A 16,167-nucleotide genomic window follows, 5' to 3' on the forward strand; every position below is an offset into this window, starting at 1 on the left:
CCGACATTTTTCTGAGACACTGTCAGAAATTTGTTCTGGTGATATTCAGAGATTCTGACTGACTGTACAGGGACTGTAAAAAAAAATACTTTATTTTAGATGAAATCTCTCAGAAAAATATTAGACAGCAGTCTTGGTGCTACTCAGAGATATAAACTGTACATGAAATGCAAAAATAATTTTCAGTAAAACTAATTTCCAACATGTTTCTGAGACGATGTTGGAAATCAGTTCTGGTGATACTCAGAGAGATTCTGACTGTACAGTATCTTGTAATCTGGACATTTGCAAGAGCATTTTTTATGAGAAATGTCAGAGATCTGTTCTGGTCCGCTTCGTCTGCTTGTCTCTGCAAAAGTATGAGATTCTCCTTTTGGCTGAATTTCCTATAACTTACACCTCAAACTTCTTTTTTATGTAAAAAATCATTCTTATAATTGTCCTATTAGCAAAATAATGTAGACCTTTTCTCTGTTCAACAACAGGATAATTATTATTTCTACTACAATTATTTATTATGACTATTATCTTTGGCTCGTTGGGAGCAAATGGAGCCTTAATCGGATCAGAAAGTACAGTATATCATTACGTTCTTATTATGTGACGATTCCTAAGACACTTATTGTGATTAGTTTGGATTTATACTTATGAGATCGAAAAAATCATAGACACAGTTATTTCCTTAAATACAGTATGGATTAGTAACAGTAAAATAGTTTAATGGGACCAGTGACTAGTAAAAAAATTAAGTCAATAAGCTGGATAGAATTTGTTCATAAACATTCTGACCGCTGAACTTACTGTGAGTCCTGTGTGGTAGAAGTCATTCTTCATGCAATCTTTTGATTGGTAACCCTGGTTCGGCACGACGGAAAACCCGACGAACATCCCAATCACTGAAATGAAAAAGAGAAACTCGATTATCCACAGTTCCCGAGGAAGAGAGAGAGAGAGAGAGAGAGAGAGAGAGAGAGAGAGAGAGAGAGAGAGAGAGAGAGAGAGAGAGAGAACAGAATAGAATAGACCTATGAGGTCATTCAGCGCTGAAACGAATATTGACAGTAAAAAGGTTTGAAAGGTGTAACAGGAGGAAAACCTCAAAGCAGTTTCACTGTGAATCAATTGTTAGGAGAGGGTGGAAAGTAAGATGGAAGTAACAGAATATGAACGGAGGAATAGTAAAAGGAATGAAAGGGGTTGCAGCTAGGGGCCGAAGGGACGCTGCAAAGAACCTTAAGTAATGCCTACAGTGCACTGCATGAGGTGCACTGACGGTAGAGAGAGAGAGAGAGAGAGAGAGAGAGAGAGAGAGAGAGAGAGAGAGAGAGAGAGAGAGAGAGAGGTATGAAGAACTGGTTAAAAGGATAGGCATGAACAAAAAAGTTGACAATTGAGTATATTATAAAACAACGGCACATATCAATTTGTCCTTCTTAATGTTACTCGAAGTATAGTCTTGCTATTTTGATGCATGTTATGTACAATATACATCATACACCATTTGCTGAAGTGGAAAATAAAACAATGTCTCTTTTATATGTCAGAATATCAGGTATCAAAAGTGAAAGTAGATTCGTTCTGTTTGTGATTATATATATATATATATATATATATATATATATATATATATATATATATATATATATATATATATATATATATATATATATATATATATCACGTTACTGTCACAGTGAGTTTCCTAAACAGCTTCTGTGGAGAAACATCCAGTTACTTTGCTTTGAATCTTAAGATATAGCCTATATTTCCGTTAAAAACTAAGTTAGTATACCAAACAGAATGTTAATGTTTTCAAATTTGCTTTGAGTTGTCTAACAAGTCCTCCCGGTAACTGGGGTCTACTTGAAAACTCGAAAGCCGAGTGAGAAGAATACAGAAATTCAGGACCAAATACCGGTACTCTAACAAGCCCGCTCCGAGTATCTAGACCATTCATAGATTCGAAAACCTCTAAAGAAATATAAGACCAGTACCGGTAATTCAACCGGTCCTCCCAGTAACCAGGTCATTAAAAAACTCGAAACCCTCTGGACAAACATAGGACTAGTACAGGTAATCCGAAACGTCCTCCCAGTAACAGGTGTCGACAGTTTACTTAAAAATTCGAAAGCCATTTGAGAGAATAACACAAAAAGACCACACCAGTACGAGTTAACTTATTATACTCGTCCTTCAGCAAAGCGGTGTGTGTGTGTGTGTGTGTGTGTGTGTGTGTGTGTGTGTGTGTGTGTGTGTGTGTGTGTGTGTCCATTTGGCAGTTCGAAAAGTCCCGATAAGACTAACAGAGGCTAATGAGCTTTGGAGAGTTCGCCATGGCCGGAGCCGTTCGTCCGGATAAACTTTCCATTGTCTGCCGGATATTGCTCTGGTTAAGCCTCTCGCTCGCCAGCGGAGGATCAGCGGAACGGCAAACATAATCTTTATACTTTTTTTTTTTATTTTATCTTTTATCTTTCCCGCTGTTTGTCTCTCTCTCTCTCGTCCCGACAACAGCAGGCGTCCACGTCGAGTGCCTGTTGAGGAGAAAGTCTGCTGAAGGGGATAAGTCTACGTGATGTCTGTTTGAGAGAGAGAGAGAGAGAGAGAGAGAGAGAGAGAGAGAGAGAGAGAGAGAGAGAGAGAGAGAGAGAGAGAGAGAGCTTGCCTGAACCAAATCAGGCACGGTATGAGTACAACTTACTCTGAATTAGTTTATGGTAACTGCGCTAATCTCGTTATGTCCATTCGAATCTGATTAGACGATAAGGGGCTGAGAAGAAAAACAAATAAAAATAACTATCTCTTAATACAAAAAAGTAGCATAAAATTAACCTGCAAATCACTAAGGAAACAGAATAGAAAAACAACATTGGCCTATACCTGAAAACTCTTCGAATACTAACGTGGCATAAGCCAAATGGAAAAACAACATAGGCCTATACCTGAAGATTCTTTGAATACTCACGTGGTGTGAGCCACAGGATGACTATGATACTCTTGAGCACCTGCGGAGTGATCGTGGCTGCATAATGCAAGGGCTTCAGGATCCCTATGTAGTGGTTGAGGGCGAGTGCCAGCAGGTGGAAGATCTGGACGAGGATGATCCAAAGTCTGACCGTCTCGAGGACGAGGTGGGCGCACACCGGAAATTCGATGTTCCTCACTTTCCTCAGGTACATGAGGAGTAAGTCTGTGGTGGGAGACTGAATTTTAGCTTTACAGTACATCCATTTACATGGTATATGGAAATTTTATAAAATATTTACAGCAATTTCTAGTTATAATTCACTTCTTTTGTCTAGATATGATATATGAATATGAAGAGGTGCATAAGATCTTACTGAAACTATTTATTGTACATGCAGGAACCTGTACATTTTAGTCAGACATTCACTTATAATCAAGCACAGAAAACTCTTCATAAGGAAACATACACAGGTGTTCTAATAACTTCTACAGTCTCTGTAAGCTTCCACAATCCTTTATAACGTCACATGCAGAGATATTTCAGTTTTCCAAACCCTTTAACAGGACAAACCAATACATAAACAGTTTGAAGCCAACACTACTTCTACCCAACATCTCACGATTTTTTTAAAAACATACCTAAAGTAAATATGAAGCAGAATACAGTGTTCGCTGCTGCCAGAGACAGGGAGAGACGAACTGTCGGAGAGATGGGTCTCTTGACCCAAGGAATAGCCAACACAACGGTGGAGCTCACGATTCCAGACGCAAGACATAGGCCTATGTAGACCTGCAAGAGTTGGAAACATCTGAGATATATGTCGTAAATACTCGTAGTTTATCTAAAGGGGTTGTTTGAGTGGGAGACTTAGATAAGATAAGACAAAACATTATACTGTTCACTATTACCTAACCATATAGAAGGGTTTAGGGAGCAGTTGTACATAAATGTGTTAAAATAATCATTATTTTCTTCACGACATAACGCACGCACCCATACACACACACACATATGTATATATTGCTTATCCTTAAGCTGTTTTGCCTAAAAAGGGGTGACTAGAGAAAAAAAATCACTACTGACTTGTGGATGAACCCCTTATCTATACTTCCACATCAATCTTTTTAGCAGAAGGCTCATCAGCTGCACTCAGTAAGTTATCTCCTGTATCATACACCTTCCCTGCATACCAATTAACACATTGCCACTGCAATTCTCACAATCTCCATTTATCACTTCCTAATGTCCTTCTGCAAGCACTCTAAAACTTACACTAACCCTGTCCACAATTATACTATTCAACTCTGCCATCTCTCTCCCACAATCATGAAATCCTCAATACAATCTTTCCATCAAGCTAGTACTAATTTCTCTTTTGGCAGTGTTACTCCATCTGCATCTTTTTATTCCAAAATCCATTTGTACAGTAACTTCCTCTCTGCAGTGGTTGTTTGTGGGACAACATTTTATATAAGCTCTTGTATCTAAGTTCGTGAGAACAGTCCATCTCATTGCCCGTATATCCTTGGCAGTTAAAAGTGACTCGAACCTGGCTGACTATAAGCAGAGTGTTTGCCAAGAGCTCAACGCATCCAACAGTCCCTAGTCCGACTTCAGTCCTTTTTAACGAGGCCTAATCCTTCTGAGCCGAGTTAAGGCAAATAAATCTCGTAGGATGTAAGCTTAGGCTTAATCCTCCACAGCACCGGAATGATCCTAGAGTATACATAGGCTCAGCACTTATGCAAGGTAAATGTTACCTTGTGTACTCAATATCATATTAACCTTTTTTCATTACGTACACAGGGAAGGATCTATTTCCCACCGGCTATATTATTATCATCATTATTATTATTATTATTATTATTATTCACACATACACCACATTGGAGCTGCGGATAAGCCACTGGCTATCACTAGCCTGACAAATTTCTCTAATATGTAATGCCTGTTTGCCCAGGAGAGGAAAAATATATTAGAGCATTAAAAAAAAGGAATATACAAGACTGCCACATTAATGATCAAGATCATCTTCATGTTACTGAATACTAACATTCTGGGAAATGATTAGCATATATATACACACACACATAAAACAGGTTCCATAATTCTTCGTAATGACCATTCATTCATACGTCACAAACCAAAATGTTTTCTAAATTACTAATAAAACAAAATTCCTGAATGTGAAAGAATACAAAAAAAAGAGAACCATGAAATATTCAATAAACAAATGGTTATATGACCCTGTCGGCCAAGGAATATATTTTAATTGAAGATCATTCATTTCTTGCATTACAGAACAACGATTCATTTCTTGCATTACAGAACAAAGATTCATTTCTTGCATTACAGAACAAAGATTCATTTCTTCCATTACAGAACAAAGATTCATTTCTTGCATTACAGAACAAAAATTCATTTCTTGCATTACAGAACAAAGATTCATTTCTTGCATTACAGAACAAAGTTCATTTCTTGCATTACAGAACAAAGATTCATTTCTTCCATTACAGAACAAAAATTCATTTCTTGCATTACAGAACAAAGATTCATTTCTTGCATTACAGAACAAAGATTCATTTCTTGCATTACAGAACAAAGATTCATTTCCTGCATTACAAAACAAAGATTCATTTCCTGCATTACAGAACAAAGATTCATTTCTTGCATTACAGAACAAAGATTCATCATCACTTACCGGAATGATATAGGAATAGAGTTCTTTTCTGTCGTCGTATGCCTCAGTTTTATTGTGAACGTCGGCCTCGAAGGCTTCTAAGGATTCCGTACTATTTAAGGAAGCCATGCTTGTCTCTGGAAGTGCTCCTGGATCAACCAATTAAAAAAAAAGTTTTTCTTTTATTTTTCAGTTTTTCATTCCTCAATTGTTGACTTTGTTTTCTGGGAAAAAAAATTTACTTCTCTTCAGTGATTCTCCAAGGAACTCAATTCCTTTCAAAATTCTCGCTTAACCATTTGGTTATGGGGGCGTTTTCCACATTCCAGGAATACCAGCGGCAAAATCGTTCTTGTCATCCAGGAAAGTTTCGGTAATCCACTCAAAATTCTTGCTTCTAATGCCAACCAATCATTGGTTACTGGAGCGTTTTCTGTGTTCCAGAAACGCCAGTGACATAATCCCTATTTTCGTTCCCTTCCGGTACGTTCTTCCAGCGGGTTATCATCGTTGACCCTTTGACGACAGCTGAAGGAAACGCCACCGGAAAATCCTGGAAAAGACGAAATGCACGATTAATAGAATGTCAGCTGTCAAGTTTCGAAGAAGTCTGGAATTATGGAAACCTACTATAGCCAGTCCGTTTCTGGAAACGGTGCTGGTTGAAATGTCACTGGAATCCTGGAAAAGACCCATGCACAGTGAACAGAATGTTAGCTGTCAACTTTCGAAGAAGCCTGGAATATCGGAGACCACCCATAGTCCTCCTCCCGTTTCTGGAAACGGTGCTAGTTAAAATGTTACTGGAACCCTGGAAAAGTGGAACGCACTATTGACAGAATGTCAGCTGTCAAGTTTCGAGGAAGCCTGGAATATCGGAGACCATCCATAGTCCTCCTCCCGTTTCTGGAAGCGATGCTAGTTAAAATGTTACTGGAATCCTGGAAAAGTTGAATGCACTATTGACAGAATGTCAGCTGTCAAGTTTCGAGGAAGCCTGGAATATCGGAGACCATCCATAGTCCTCCTCCCGTTTCTGGAAGCAATGCTAGTTAAAATGTTACTGGAATCCTGGAAAAGTTGAATGCACTATTGACAGAATGTCAGCTGTCAAGTTTCGAGGAAGCCTGGAATATCGGAGACCATCCATAGTCTTCCTCCCGTTTCTGGAAACGGTGCTAGTTAAAATGTTACTGGAATCCTGGAAAAGTTGAATGCACTATGAACAGAATGTCAGCTGTCAAGTTTCGAAGAAGTCTGTGTTATAAGGGTTTTCTAACCGACAACCTATATAACAGAAAACAGTACTACGATACATATACAAGTATACATCCCGTTAACATACATGTTTCGGTTAAGATATTTTCTTTAATAGATGAAGTTAAGTTAAAGTTAAGTATACCTTAGCTTTACCAGACCACTGAGCTGATTAACAGCTCTCCTAGGGCTGGCCCGAAAGATTAGACTTATTTTACGTGGCTAAGAACCAATTGGTTACTTAGCAACGGGACCTACAGCTTATTGTGGAATCCGAACCACATTATAGCAAGAAATGAATTTCTACCACCAGAAATAAATTCCTCTAACTCTTCATCAGCCGGCGGCGGGAATTGAACTCCGGCCCATCGAATGACAGTCTGAAGCTCAACCGACTCGGCCAACAAAGGGCTTTTTAATAGATAAAAGTCATTATGTCGCCAATGAGTTTCAAAAGAGACATGACTGACCCGGTCAAAACTCTCCAAAAAACTCTAGTCCGAATGTTGCATACTTGTTATTGCCTTTCCTTCATGCAGACCTCAATAATAACTTCCTATATATTGCTTGTTAGATTAAAGCGAGGAGAAATCAAGTCCTGAGATCAATGTGGGTTAGACCTACAGTGCACCGCGCGGGAAAGTATAAAGCACGGATAAATATCGTAGCGATTGTTTATATGCTGGCTGGTATAACATGATCACATATTTCCAAAATGAAAAGAGGTAATATTAGATACAATGCTGATCTTTATTGCAATTTTATTTACATTTCCGTACTTTCTGCTGTTGATTATTTTTTTTATCTAATTATTGTTATATATATATATATATATATATATATATATATATATATATATATATATATATGTATTAGTAAAAGATAAACTACCATATATATTTAATTTTACTATTACCCTCAAACATTATATATATATATATATATATATATATATATATATATATATATATATATATATATATATATATATATATATATATATATATATATATGTCTTAGAGAATGTTATTAGCACTTGCTCCTTAAGAGCTAAGCACCTCAAAGATAATAATTAATAATATATAAAATACAAAAGTGATACTATTGAACAATCACGGGCCATGTTCATTTGATTTATCTCTCGGTGGATATATAGAATAGTTATCTTAAATTCAGCTTAAAATTGGAGAACAATCGTAAACTCTTGAAATGATAAGTAAGAAGTTTTAATTGCCCATTTAATTTCGATATTGAACGAATGGAATTGAAAAAGCGAGAAGATAAACAGTCAAAATATCAAAGGCGATTTCGTTCCGTCAGACATGAATTCCCAGGACGCGGTTGGTGTCCCCTGCGCCAGGGAAGCTCTGATTTCTACAAGCCTCAGGCAAAGGAAACTTTGATTGATCATTTCCTCAAACACAAGTTGTGTCTCTGTCGAGCAATAATGTGGTGGTCAGTCGACTTATATGGGTCGTAACGGAGGTGTTTGAAAAGGACGTGCGGGGAAAACAACCTCGGAGGAATGATAGTAACATCCCTCGGCTTAATATAACAAAAGTAATAAAAGAAGTTGTGATGATTTTACCTCATAACGGGCGACAGTTATGAAGGATACTAAGTGGTAATAAAGAGCTCAACCTAACTGATAATCTTACGCACTTTTCGACTAGAACTAACTTATATATAGGGGAGAGTCTGTTATTTTAATGTTAAAAATTTTATATGAAAAGTACCGAATTTAGTCAGTTATCAATAACTGGAAAAAAAAAAAAAATGTCGGGGTCTAGACCTATATCATGATGCTTTAAGACAATGTGATTACTGTTATTTCTCTCTCTCTTTATTCGTTTGTATTCTCTCTCTCTCTCTCTCTCTCTCTGTTTCTTTACATTCGTGTGTTTTCTCTCTCTCCTCTTTCATAAAACCATTTATCTGTTTTTCTCTCCAGCATTTTTCCTTTCATTCTGTGTTTGTGGGCAAGTACATCACACAGTGTTGCCATGACCGACTATCAATAGAGGTTCATTTTTCGGTGACAGGGTATACACTATAGAGTATAGAGAGAGGTCGACTGCTTTCATGTATGTGGTAATTATTCGGATATTTACTGTTAGTTTACAATATATATATATATATATATATATATATATATATATATATATATATATATATATATATATATATGCATTGTGTATGTATGTATGTATAATTCGAATAATTTTTTTCATCATATAAACTCGTCTTGTTTACTAAATAAGCACATATTTCTCCCTATCTTGTCAACAAGACTAATATACTTGAATGTCACTGGAATCCTGGAAAAGACGAAAAGCATAATTAACAGGATGTCAACTGTCAAGTTTCGTAGAAGTCTGGAATATCGAAGACCAGCCATAGTCCTCCTCCCGTTTCTGGAAACGGTGCTGCTTAAAATGTTACTGGAATCTAGAAAAAAATGAAATGCAAAGTTAACAGAATGTCAGCTGTCAAGCTTCGAAAAAGCCTGGAATAACGGAGACCACTCAGAGTCCCCCTCCCGTTTCTGGAAACGGTGCTAGTTCAAACGTCACTGGAATCCTGGGAAAAAATTGAGTATACTATTAACAGAACGTTAGCAATCAAGTTTCGAAGCAGCCTGAAATAACGGAGACCATCCGCAGTCCTCCAGGATCTGGAAAAAGTGGAACTTTGATTGGCGAGCCCTGGAATGGGGAAAAATGGATAATGATAATGAAACGGGTGATTGCCTTGCAGAGGAGAGGAGACGAGAAGAAAAATTATGAAAAGAAGAAAGCGCATTAGGAACATGATCAGTTAGGAATCATGTTGGCGTAATTCACATTTCCAGTCTGGTACTGAGATTCAAGATCAGTTGTCTGGGAAGGGTGAAATCCATTCTTGCTGAGATTATGAATAAGGGAGAAATATAAATATTTTGAAGTTTTTCGTCTTGAAATTCAAAGTGATGTAAAAGAAGTGGCTTCATTAATGAATAATATTTACTAAAGCACGATGGAACTTATTCAAAATAGGATCTAAGCTACCAGGTAATGAATATTATATTCAATATTATTCATAATATATTGAATATAAGAAAGCTCCACGGAATAAAACCATAAGTGCAAAACGTGAAAAGTGTAACAAATAAAAGAAGGAAAGACGAATATGCCTGAAAAAATACCATAAATGCATAATTAACACAAATTAGCCTCTAAAAATGAATACATTGACAGAAAATGGGCTTTAGTGTACCCTTAACCAAAAGAACCCGAACCTAAGACTATGTTAGGCCTATATGGAGGTTACGGCATTGTCACAGGTTTTAGAACAATGGCTATATGGAGGGCAACAGTGTGTCACCTATGACGATTGGGTGACCACAAACTAGGGCACAGATGCTGGAATAAATGAGACACAGCAAAAATGAACGGTAAAGACGCTGAATATTCTCAGCAGCCCACGCAAGAAGAAAATGGAAGAAAAATAGAAATGAAAGTTTTTCTGGAAATCTCAGGTTGTGACAAGCCATTATTTAGATCTAATATTAAAATATAGCGCAGTTCTGTGTTTTTATAGAGGTATTCTTACCCTCAAGTGTTTTTTATAGAGGTATTCTTGTCCTCAAGTCTGGAGATATATATAAGAAGCTTTATGAACATTACAATATATATATATATATATATATATATATATATATATATATATATATATATATATATATATATATATATATATGTATATTATACATGTGTGTGTGCATATACACATACAAGAAAAGAATATAGGTGGATAAACCAAAGTGAAACCTGAATTTCTAGTTACATATTATATCGTTTGGTTGAGATACACAGATTAGCTATAATGAGGTCATGACGTGTTCATTATATAAATTCTGACGTCAAGGTTGATAAGATGATTAATCGAGAAGTGATGCTCATTTTTTATATGACAATCAAGGATATCAAAGGATATGAAATCCTTCTTTCGTATTCGTAAGTAATGAAAAATCTTCCAGGTCCTAAAATATGGAGGGAAATATTTCACGATATTGAAGGACTCATGATTTTTTTTTTTTTTTTTTTTTTTTTTTTTTTTTTTTTTACAAAAGTTTTCGAAAAGCAAAATATAATCACTAAGTTTGTGAAGACTGAGAAACAGAAAACTTAAATCCAGTGAAAATTGCACCGGAGTCTCTTCGGCGCAATCGAGTTTTCTGTACAGCTGCTACGGCGTATAATCAAGGCCGCTGAAAATGGGTCTATCTTTCGGTGGTCTCGGTATTATGTTAAATGAGCCGCGGTCCATGAAACTTTAACCACGGGCCGATGGTGGCCTATCCTATATCGTTGACAAAACCACGATTATGGCTAACTTTAACCTTAAATAAAATGAAAAACTAATGAGGCTAGGGGGCTGCATTTTGGTATGTTTGATGATTGGAGGGTGGATGATCAACATACCAATTTGCAGCCCTCTAGCCTCTGTAGTTTTTAAGATCTGCGGGCGGACAGAAAAAGTGCGGACGGACAGACCAAGCAGGCGCAATAGTTTTCTTTTACGGAAAACTAAAAAGTTATGATTCTGACGGAACAAATATCTCGAAATTCTGAAGGATGAAGAAAAATCCTTGAAGATTCTCAAGGATAAGAATGAAGTCCTTTTAAAATTCTAAAATATGGAAAATCCTCAAAGTTCTGAAGAACAGAAGAAAATGCGTAAAACTTCTGAAGGCTGGACCTTCAAAACTATTTGTACCTAAGATGATCAAATTCTATTTTAAGCTGCCACTCTTGAGAAATTAAAAAAATATAATTCTTATCAAATATTTCCATCAATCCTTTCGGTGATATTCTACAACCGCAAAATCTGAGATAAGTGAACCGAGTATAAATTATGGGTGATCTTTTCCAGACTAAAATTTCAATCCAGTGAACTGAGTATATATATATATATATATATATATATATATATATATATATATATATATATATATATATATATATATATATATATATAAAGAAGCCCATAACAATGCCAAGATGTAGAAAATAAATGCTACATTTCAGAAACCAAACTGTCTCTCTCCTCAGGCAAATATAGACAGTTCGGTCTCTGAAATACAGCCTTTATTTTCCACATTTGGGCATTCCTATGGGCTCCTTATATTTGATGGAATTCTGTTTTAACAGAAAATATTTCACAGTCATATATATATATATATATATATATATATATATATATATATATATATATATATATATATATATATATAAACTTTTACCTTGCATCAAAGATTACAATTCACTTGTTACCAAGGTAACCAAAACGAAAAAAGCCTTGTAAGTTGTCAAACTTGAGGCATTCTGGGTAAACATGGTTGCTCATATAATTTTCAGCCTTTTTTTTTCTAATTTATTTTCTTTTTTCGTTTAGTTCCGTTCGAAGCTGTGTAATCTATCACAAGAATTAACTCTCAGGTCGGTGCAGAACAAAAGAAGTCAACCACTGGTTGATATATCCTTAGGAACCTCTGGTACAGTCACTCTGATATTAATCGTTTATCACTCCAGAGTCTAACAGCGAAATAAGCCTGGCTAGATGACTGGGACAGCTGTCCAGTCTACCTTCATATTAAAAATATAAAAAAGATAAACAAGTAAATAATGTGCTGAAGTTTCTTCGGCGCAATCGAGTTTTCTGTACGGCGCATAATCAAGGCCACCGAAAATAGATCTATCTTTAGGGGGTCTCGGTATAATGCTGTATGAGCCGCGGCCCATGAAACTCTCGGCCGGCCGTGGTGGCCTGTGTTGATGCGTTGCCAGAAGCACGATTATGGCTAACTTTAACCTTAAATAGAATCAAAACTACTGAGGCTAGAGGGCTGCAATTTGGTAAGTTTGATAAGTGGAGGGTGGATGATCAACATACCAATTTGCAGCCCTCTAGCCTCAGTAGATTTTAAGATCTGAGGGCGGACAGAGAAAGTGCGGCCGGACAATAGTTTTCTTTTACAGAAAACTTAAAAAGAGAAAATTTACTGATAAGTTACGCGTTTTCTTAAATAATTCAGCAATAACGGTTACCCGTTCATTTAAATACCAACCCAGACCGTTATTTATCGTATATCTCAGGGGGGGAGGGTATTGGTGGAGGTGGAGGGTGTGGGTGGAGATGGGGGAGAAGCTTACCTCAGCTAGGACAAGTGGGGCGGGGGTTGGCAGACGAAAATACTTTACCAGCCCACTAAGCTTTCTCATCATCAATTAGCTTAACGACGATCATAAGCTTCTAGCTAGAAAGGAGACCACGAGATCGATCCGATTAAAGGTTGAATTAAGTACCTTTGCCTATGGTTAAAAACGTGTAAGGTACGACGCCTCTGGAGACACGTGTACGATAATCGCATTTCAGATTAAAATTTGTATTAAGTTATAGACAAGTGCGACTAAAATACTCTGTTGCATGCTTAACCGCTCTCTCTCTCTCTCTCTCTCTCTCTCTCTCTCTCTCTCTCTCTCTCTCTCTCTCTCTCTCTCTCTCTCTCTCGTGCTTGCTTAGGAACAGCATCTATTAATCTCTCTCTATCTCTCTCGTGCCTGCTTAAGAACAACACCTATTAACCTCTCTCTCTCTTTCTCTCTCTCTCTCGTACCTGCTTAAGAACAGCACCTATTCATCTCTCTCTCTCTCTCTCTCGGGCTTACTTACGAACAGCTCTTATTGGTCTGTCTCTCTCTCTCTCTCTCTCTCGTGCTTGCTCAAGAAAAGCAGCTATTAATCGCGCAATCCCGTCGGAAATATATCTTAGGCTTCGGCCAAGTTTGCCTGAGAATGCTCTCTATACATCATCTCCTTGTTCTTCTTTCCTACACATATATATATTTAACAAACTTAATAAAAAAAAAAGACTGACACTAGCCGGTTTCTATGGCAACACGAACATCCCTTCAAACTAAAAAAAAAAAAAAAAAAAAATAATGAATCCTCATCCGTTACCAGGAAGCTTTCGCCAAAGGAGTTGATTTATGGAGTTTATCTCCCTTAGACTTTAACCTCGAAATTCGGTGAGTTATTAATGATATCCCCCCCTAATATTTCGGTCAAGTGGGAATTCTGGAATTTCTCGAGGGATAAAGCGTAAAATATTACCCCCGAACAAATCAGGGTATCTTGTATCACGCCTCGTTGGGAGAGGCAGGGTTGGATTTATTATTGTGCTTGTCGTCCAAAGGTTGAACAAATTTTTTACCACTTCCTGCCGCCATGTTTCTAAATCATTATGATGGCCTCCAACCTTGCTCCTAAATAATTATGATGGCCTCCAAGCTTGTTTCCAAATGATTAAGATGGCCCCCAACCTTGTTTTCTAAATAATTAAGATGGCCTCCAACCTTGTTTTCTAAATAATTAAGATGGCTTCCAACCTTGTTTCCAGATAATTAAGATGGCCTCCATCCTTGCTTCTAAATAATTATGGTGGCCTCCAACCTTGCTTCTAAATAATTAAGATGGCCTCCAACCTTGTTTCCAAATCATTAAGATGGCCTCCAACCTTGTTTCTAAATAATTAAGATGGCCTCCAACCTTGTTTTCTAAATAATTAAGATGGCCTCCAACCTTCTTTCTAACTAATATGAAATGTTACAACTTATGATCTCGTGGAAAGCTAAAGTCTAGATCTTATATTTACACTGTAATTTGTTTGAACAACAAAGAATTCGTTTTGGGAAATATCACTGGTCTATAGTTTGGTTAGTGTAATACAAATGTTCATAATTATATAAAACCATAATTATATAAAACTGACAGAGTTTAAAACTACTGAAGTATTCTCTGTATAGTATCAGTAATAACAACACAGAGGCCCATACTGCCCTAAAATGGAAGACTGAAGTGTCTGCAAAAATACAAAACTGAGAGAAATGGTACCTACTGCAATTTTCCCTTGCCTTACTACTGATTTTGCAGACGCTGCAAATGGGAACCCCTAAATGAAGCATTGAAGAATCATTCTGAAACTGCAGTAACCTGTGTACTGTATTTTGTGTTTCACGGTAGGTGGCATATCTCAATTTCGAAAATTTTGAAGATACTGCAGTTTTCCATTTTAAAGCAGTACGAATGTATTTGAGAAAAATGTGGCTAATAGATCTACAATGGTGAAAAGATGGATTCTCAGGAGTTCTGACGTGAGCTGGCCATGTGGAGAAAATGGAAGAGGACAAGGTAGGGAGAAGGATGTTGAATAAAACAAGTAAAAAATGCGACGAAGTTTCTTCGGCGCAATCGAGTTTTCTGTACAGCCACTACAGCGAATAATCAAGGCCACCGAAAATAGATCTATCTTTCGGTGGTCTCGGTATGATGCTGTATGAGCCGCGGCCCATGAAACTTTACCCACGGCACGGTGGTGGCCTAGTCTATATCATTGTAAGAAGCACGATTACAGCTAACTTCAACCTTACATAAAATCAAAACTATTGAGCCTAGAGGGGTGCAATTTGGTATGTTTGGTGATTGGAGGGTGGATGATCAACATACCAATTTGCAGCCCTCGAGCCTCAGTAGTTTTTAAGATCTGAGGGCGGACAGAAAAAGTGGGGACAGAATAAAGTGGGGACGGACAGACAAAGCCGGCACGATGCCTTTCTTTTACAGAAAACTAAAAGAGCTCCGTAACTCATTGTATCTGGAATTATCAGTATAAATATACGAATATTTTTTCAGACTATTTACCAGCCAGCACTGAACATCTATTATTCATCGCCCTTTCAATGAGTTTCCAAATGAGAAGCATCACTTTCCTTGAACATGAAATCATGAGGCGAAAGTTAATTAAAATATGAAAGGAATAAGTAATCCAAGATGTCTGAACGCCCACCTTCACAAGAGCATTGAAAAATGGCCACACGCCCACATGTTTCATCAACGTGAATAAATTCTATTCTGGTCTTAATATAAAAGAAACCTTCAATGTCCTCGTTCCATTTTTAGCTTTCTGTAAAAGAAAATTATTGTGCCAGCTTTGTTTGTCCGTCCGCCCTCATATCTTAAAAATTACTGAGGCTAGAGGGCTGCAAATTGGTATGTTGATCATACACCCTCCAATCATCAAACATACCAAATTGCAGCCCTCTAGCCTCAGTAGTTTTTATCTTATTATAGGCTAAAGTTAGCCATAATCGTACTTCTGGCAGCGATACAGGTACCAACAACATAGGCCCACCACCGGACTGCAGTTGAGTTTCATGGGCCG

At 37.1% G+C, this 16,167-nt stretch overlaps 1 protein-coding gene across 3 annotated transcripts in view; it reads right to left on the bottom strand.

The window, feature by feature from the left end:
• Positions 1-16,167, bottom strand: part of LOC136840750 (adrenocorticotropic hormone receptor-like) — a 267,970-nt gene that overhangs the window by 12,244 nt on the left and 239,559 nt on the right. For all 3 annotated transcript variants that reach the window (XM_067107599.1, XM_067107598.1, XM_067107600.1), the window contains 4 exons: positions 5,670-6,201; positions 3,607-3,757; positions 2,966-3,190; positions 802-896 (listed from right to left, as the gene is read on the bottom strand). In XM_067107599.1, coding sequence (XP_066963700.1) covers positions 802-896; positions 2,966-3,190; positions 3,607-3,757; positions 5,670-5,777 — 579 coding nt within the window. In that variant the 5' untranslated portion in view covers positions 5,778-6,201. The remainder of the gene's footprint in view (positions 1-801; positions 897-2,965; positions 3,191-3,606; positions 3,758-5,669; positions 6,202-16,167) is intronic.

Source organism: Macrobrachium rosenbergii, chromosome 8 (genome assembly GCF_040412425.1).
Source record: "Macrobrachium rosenbergii isolate ZJJX-2024 chromosome 8, ASM4041242v1, whole genome shotgun sequence".
Classification (NCBI taxonomy): Eukaryota; Metazoa; Arthropoda; class Malacostraca; order Decapoda; family Palaemonidae; genus Macrobrachium; species Macrobrachium rosenbergii.